Raw genomic sequence first — 6,475 nt, 5'->3', positions numbered from 1 at the left:
AGCTTCTTGGAAGGGATGTTTTTTTCTCCATTGCAGAAATGCAGTGGTCAAATTGGATTCAAACCAGAGAGGGGTCAGAAATGAATTCCTATATTAAAGGCTTCTCAACGTTGGAGCTCTCTTGTATCCTATCTATAAACAACTACTGTTGAAACACTGGGCCAAACACTCTACATGCTGGCAGTTTCAAATTCAGATCCAAACCTGGGAGGTCAAACCCTCCCTGAAGGCAGTGGAGTTACGGCAGCGTACCTGCTTTAGTCCAGCACGTTTCAGAAAATGCTGTGTTTTCTACTGCCAGCTGAATCCAGCTTTTCAGCACCCTCACATTTTTTTCCTTTCACCTCACCCTCTCCTTTTAGGAGATTCCTATCTGTGTTTCTCTTCTTTACAAGGCTCCAGGCTATCATACAGAGGACGTACATGGGAGTTACGGATGACTGTCTCTGCTATATATTATACTGCTTTGCCAAATTGATCCTTCTGATGCAAGAGGTGGAAGAGTAACTGAGAAGGTCTATTGCAAAGTCTATTGTAATTGCACATTCTTGTCTTAGTAGCTGACTCAGCCACATTTTGGTATCTCATTGCTCAAGAAGATGTTTTTTAATTGAAACAAGCAACAATTTCATATTTGTATATGAGGAGGTGCTGAGTTTGTAATGATGGTGGCTTTGGGCTATTCAGGTTCTTAAAGGGGGCACTTTTTCCTTATTCTCTGCATCACTGATAACAGCTGCAAAGATGTGCAGAAGGCATCAGCCTCAAAGACGCTTTCATGTTTTAAAAGGTGTAACTCTACTCTTAGTTTTAGAGATGGAAGGATTTCTCGAACACACCCATACTAAGAAGTCAGGGTTCCCCATATCTGTAGTTCATTGACTGAGCTACGAGCACAAAAGGACTTCTGGGGCCAGCTGAACACCTTCAGTACACCCATTATCAATGCGAATGGTAATTGCCAATGACAGATTTGGACACTGAGGCTGAGATCTATTTACAAGAGGCCCCTTGCTTGGATATTGGGTGCCTATAGTGATGTTGCAAAGAAACAAATAGTCATGGCAATGCTTCGTCTCATTTACTACATTTGTGGGACTGCAATGGGCATAAAATTTACACATAAATACAGATAGCATCATAGAAAACGTTTGGTTGGAAGGGGAATCTGGTGGTTATTTAGCCTGATGTTAAGCCTTTGAGCCTAAGCTCAAAGCAGAGCCAAATTCAAAGTTAGATCAAGGTTGCTCATTATTTTGTACATCATGGGTAGGTTCACCTCTTTATTTTTCAGTATCTCAGAGTCAGTTATAGAAATCAAAACTAGTAATTTAGGCTTTTTTTATTTAGTCAAACAGAGGAAGAGGACCTATCGATACTTTATACCCTAAGTGTGATTCACCAATTTCTTTCCACAAACTAGAGGAGGGGAGTAATCATTATTTTAGACTCAAGATGATTTAACTTTCAGATACTGGAAGTTTGGTGAGATATTTTCTACCCCAGCCCTCAGCCAGTGCCAGTGAAATCAGTTACAATAAAAATTAACATCTGTTGAACATCAGTTCTCTTGTACTGGAGAAAAATCTCCAGCTGGTATCTGGTGTATGGTGTTAGTCAAATAGAGTCATGAAAGACTATTAACTATGTATGAAAAAAGCATGAAATTAAACTTCTCCCTTAAAAATGATACAAGATGTCATTCATGCCTAAAAGATTATGTAAGATCTGACACTAAATGCTTTTAGGGCTCCACAATTTTTTGGCAACTGTTATCAGATTTTAAGCACTGAAAGGAAACCAGAACAAATGTTGGAGATCAGTTTTAGAATGGAGGCCAACAGACACTGGCCTTAAGAATTATGTTTTGCCTGAGAAATAAAATCATGATACAAGGAGAGGAGGGTTTGTTACAGCAGAGCAGATGGCATGTGACAGCAGAACCATCTCCAGTGGGAACACAATCAACTCTGAAGCCAAGGAAAAGCAATACTGTGTCTCACATTAGACCTTAACAGGATATCCTCCTCCTTTTAGATAAAACTAATGCCATTTCAGTGTCAATCACTGAGGTTGGAAGCATCACTGGGGTCAGAAGGCCCCTCTGGAAATCATCTAGTCCAAATCTACTCAAATCAGGGTCTATTACAGCAAGTTTCTCAGCTGTATCCATTTGGGTTTTGAATATATCCTAGGATGAAGACTTCACAACCTCTCTGGGCCTCCTGCCACCTTTGGTCCGTCCTAATGAAAAGGAAGTCCAGCATTCTTGATCTTGAACTCGTGATCCTTGAACCAGTTTTCCTCTTCTCACCAGGGCTGTATCCTGTGGGATTCTTCCAAGCAGGTGCATGAAGTCTGGGGTTGCAATCGTGTTTCTGCCTTTTTTCCTTCCTCTCAGGATCCCGAATACCACCATCTTATAGTTGCTACGGCCAAGGCTGTCCAGGCACAACCCTGGCCAGTTCCTCCTTGTTTGGAAATATCAAGCCTAGCACGACTAGCACAGTGAGACAGGGACTGGCACTGTTTGAGCTGTGTAGTTTTTCTGTGTAGTTTCTGACTTTTGAAAGTCTTTGGTATTTTTTTTACTTTACATGCATAAAGACCTGCTGTTCAGCTGGAGTAGACAGACAGCTCAAGACTCCACCATTCACACAGCTGAATCTGCTCTGGCATTTACAGTATTTTGATATATATATATATAAAAGAATAGTAAAAGTCCATTATCTCTGTGCCATCAGCATAGAGTTCAGAATCCCAAAACCTCTATGCGTGCCTCAGCAAGGAAGAAGGTGATTTGCAGATCTTTGTTAAATATCAAAAACACCATAAGTCACCTTTCATTTTGTGTTTCCTAATCAGAAAGAATGTATGGATAACTAAGCTGTGAGTGAATGGATTTTATTCCATATCTGTCTGCTAGGAAACTTTCTTGAAGTCAACAAGTATTCATCTCTGAAGGAAAGAGCTTCAATTGTTTTCAAGTTATAAATATAGAAAGCTTTTTTCACACATTTAAAGAGAGATTTCCTAGAGGGCTTTTTTGTTGTATCTGTACATTAGAAAATCGACACAGACATGTACAGTCAACTTTGAAGTTCTATTTTTCTTCTCAGACACTCAATAATGAGAAATTGGGAACTGATGAATTGAGATATGAGCAGTAAATTTGAAAGTTAATCCTTAACTCTGTCTTCTTTTTATTTCTTAAAATGTGTCCTTTCCATGTATAAACGTAATTCTGAAGTACATCTATACAAAGTATAATTTGCTACAAATTGGAATTTTTTTTTAAACAAGAATCTACCGCCCAGTGCTCTTACTATAGCATATAAAGATATGAAGTCTTCAGAACTAACTTGTTCTAAAGATCTTATTCAGGCTTTAATCAAATCCAGTGTGAACAGTAAGGCAGTAGTGTCAGTTAATTCATCATATTGAGAGGAAATCATATTTTAAAGCAGAGAGTGGCGAAGAAAGGGATGAGCTTTTATAATAATTCTGCATTTCTGATGTAACAGTGCTTAACCTTGACAATAGAGTGCAACTGATTGTAAGCTTTAAATATTGAAGTCCAAAGCTGTTATACTCTGCTCTGTGTTCTGTCCTGCAATTCTAAGCCTCAGGTTTTACTGATTTCTAAACTCTTTAGAAAAATTAGATCATCAAGGTGACAGATCACAGGGCAAGGAGTTCATATTTTCAGTATCATTGCCCATTCAGTATTTATGAGACGTGTTTCTTCTGCACGTCAGAGCAGATACCTTAGACAACTCTGGCCAGTGAGGAGAACGTTGGGAGGTGGGGAGAAGCAGAAACACACAGGCAGCCACTCTCCACAGAGTAATCAGCAGCCTTTTTCCCTATGCAGAACGTTAACAGCATCATTTGTTTTCTGCTGAATATCTTAGGCAGAAGCTGCAGGAAATGGGGATTTGATGCAAGTACAAATGTCAAAGAAATCATATTATGATCTAAACCAGAATTTTATTAGTTATTAGAAAAGAGAAAGTGGCTTCATAGGTCAAGGGACAAAAAATAGCCCATAATTTGTACCCTTTTCTGGTCATTAAGAATTCTGCCACATCCACTGGTGACTAAAGCAGCAACTTGATTGCCCCTGTTCCTGATGACAACACTTCCAGCTGCTCTGAGTTTCCTTCTCTGCATACAAATTCACATATGCAAAATACTTGAGATTTCCAGAGGACAGTTTCAGGATTCCAGAAGATAAATGAACTATTGGGATCATCTCACTGGTTCTGCTCAAGTAGTGCTCCTTCTCTTTAGCCTGAGAGAATGACGTACAGCATTCAATGGAAGTCATGCACGTGTGTCGAGGGGTTTGTACAAGGAGTTTTTGTTCATTACTGCTAGGGTGGGAACAAATTTGACTTTGTTGTATGACTCCTATTGTTTCATCACCACTTGGATATGGAATTTATGTAACATTTATGTTCTCCTTTGAGATATGCAACACTGGAGCTATCTAGAGCGGACAGGAATGGCAAATCAGGTGCATAACCATACTTCCAATGCTGTTTCCACTATGGCTTTTGGACTTTTTTGTTTTAGGCAATCCAGGAACTTAGTCTGAAAACTTTGGTTTAGTACAAAGACTTTCAAATTACTTGGCTAATCCTAATGCCCATCCTCAACACTCCTAATTATGAGAGAAAAGGCAACTTCCCAGTTCCAATATTTACAGAATCACAATTACATTACAGCAAAAAGGAAGGAAACTTCATTCTACAGCGTCCTTTACATTCCCCATCTCCCTCTTGGCAGGACATACCTGATGAGGAATATATCGTGGTTACTGTGTTCACATCACCTTCCATTATGGATGCACAGCTGGATTCAGTCAAGGAGCCTTTGACAGTTACGGGAGCAACGCTGGGATGGCGTAAGGCAGCTTTCAGGGGAGCAATGTGGTTGTACTGAACAGAGGACAGGCAGCCAGTGAAACCATAGGCATTTGCCTTTGAAACTTCAGGGTCCAGTGACAAACTATCTGCAGTACAACAGAAAAACACTCTGGGAATTATCTGGTTTAGGATAGTATTGTAAAAATGAATCTTTTTTTGCCTTACCCACCCCTTTTACTTCTCTTCATCCAATCTCAACTGTTCAGGTTCTCCTTCAGCAGCCTAATAGTTCTCCCAGGCCTGACCCAGGAGGTTCTCATCCCCAGTCCTCCCTTTACAATGCTACTTACATTGAATCCAGTTGGCTTGGGCATAAAAGCCTGCGTTGTGGTTCTTTCCTCATCCATTTTCTCTACTGTCTGGACAGTATCTAACAGATCATAGGTGCTAAACATGGCAATAGCAATAAAAATAATAAAGAGTAAAAATAGCAACACTGAATATCAAAGGATCCTGGGGATGATGCTCTTTAACTTTTTTTTTTGCATCTGTAAACACCAACAGTGTAACAGATATGGATCATTCAAGGCATTCTACCTCCTCCACTCTTTTAATGAAGGAGCCTGCTCTCTTATTTTCTATTATACAGTGCTTCCTGTGGCCTCATATTGAATGACTTGCTTATATAGGCTTCCACCTTTCTTCAATAATTTATTTTTCAGGTTATTTTTCTGATGCACATAATCATATTACATTTTTATAATCAGAGTTCCTAGGAATCCTCCTAGTTATGAGCCAGGCTCTCACTCTGCTAGCCCCATTCCACTAATAAAATAAAAAGCAAAACTGTATTTCTTTTTATCTAAATCAAAACCAAAACCAATACCACCATGCTCTTTTCCAGCTTGAAGATGAGATAGCGCAATTAATTTATCTGTTGGTCTGTGTTCATTTAAATTTCACAAAGAGAAAGCCAATTCAAAGGTGTTTTTTATTTAGTTCCAAGTGTTTTAGTATCAAAGATTGTTTGTGAAAGTCAGCGAAGGACAGTGAAGCCATCTCCTCTTTCCTCCAAGCTCTCATTTATTTACTTTCCAGAAATTGAAATTCATATTGCTCAGAGGTCTGTAGTATGATGCACCTTATATCTAGGTCAATCAAACAAGATAAAAAAACCCCACAAATGCACAAATGTATAGCATCAAAACTTGTTCAAAGTCTTAAAAAATTACCTGTTAATGAAAAAAACCTTCTAGCATTGAAAGTTTTGGAAATACTTCCAATGACATTGGAAAATAAGGATTCCCAGCTTTTCAAGTTTATTTTCAAAGCTTGAAAGAGTAAAATAGTAAACTTTAAAATAAGGTCCAATTTTTCCACTGCCATTCAAATACGATGATTTTACAATCTCAGCCAAAAGGATTTAGGAAAAAAGTAGACTTTCTCTTATAACTGCCATTGCTACCTGAATTACATAAATGTCTCTTACGTCAAAGAAAATACAGAGAAATCTCAAAACTAGCCCAAATCCCACATTATTTTGATGCTCAAGATCTGTGACCATTATGTCATGCAATCAGAGGGAATCAGCAGACAAAGATTTC

The 6,475-nt window shown here is 38.8% G+C and overlaps 1 protein-coding gene across 1 annotated transcript in view; it reads right to left on the bottom strand.

Annotated features, from left to right (window-relative positions):
• The window catches only part of CNTNAP5 (contactin associated protein-like 5), a 223,281-nt gene that overhangs the window by 2,793 nt on the left and 214,013 nt on the right, over positions 1–6,475 (bottom strand). Inside the window, exon 23 of the mRNA XM_009887328.1 lies at positions 4,799–5,017. Coding sequence (XP_009885630.1) covers positions 4,799–5,017 — 219 coding nt within the window. The remainder of the gene's footprint in view (positions 1–4,798; positions 5,018–6,475) is intronic.

The sequence above is a fragment of the Charadrius vociferus genome, unplaced genomic scaffold, assembly GCF_000708025.1.
Source record: "Charadrius vociferus isolate BGI_N301 unplaced genomic scaffold, ASM70802v2 scaffold385, whole genome shotgun sequence".
Taxonomy (NCBI): domain Eukaryota; kingdom Metazoa; phylum Chordata; class Aves; order Charadriiformes; family Charadriidae; genus Charadrius; species Charadrius vociferus.
The sequence above is the reverse complement of the archived record's forward strand: the minus strand, read 5'-3'. Positions and strand labels throughout refer to the sequence as shown.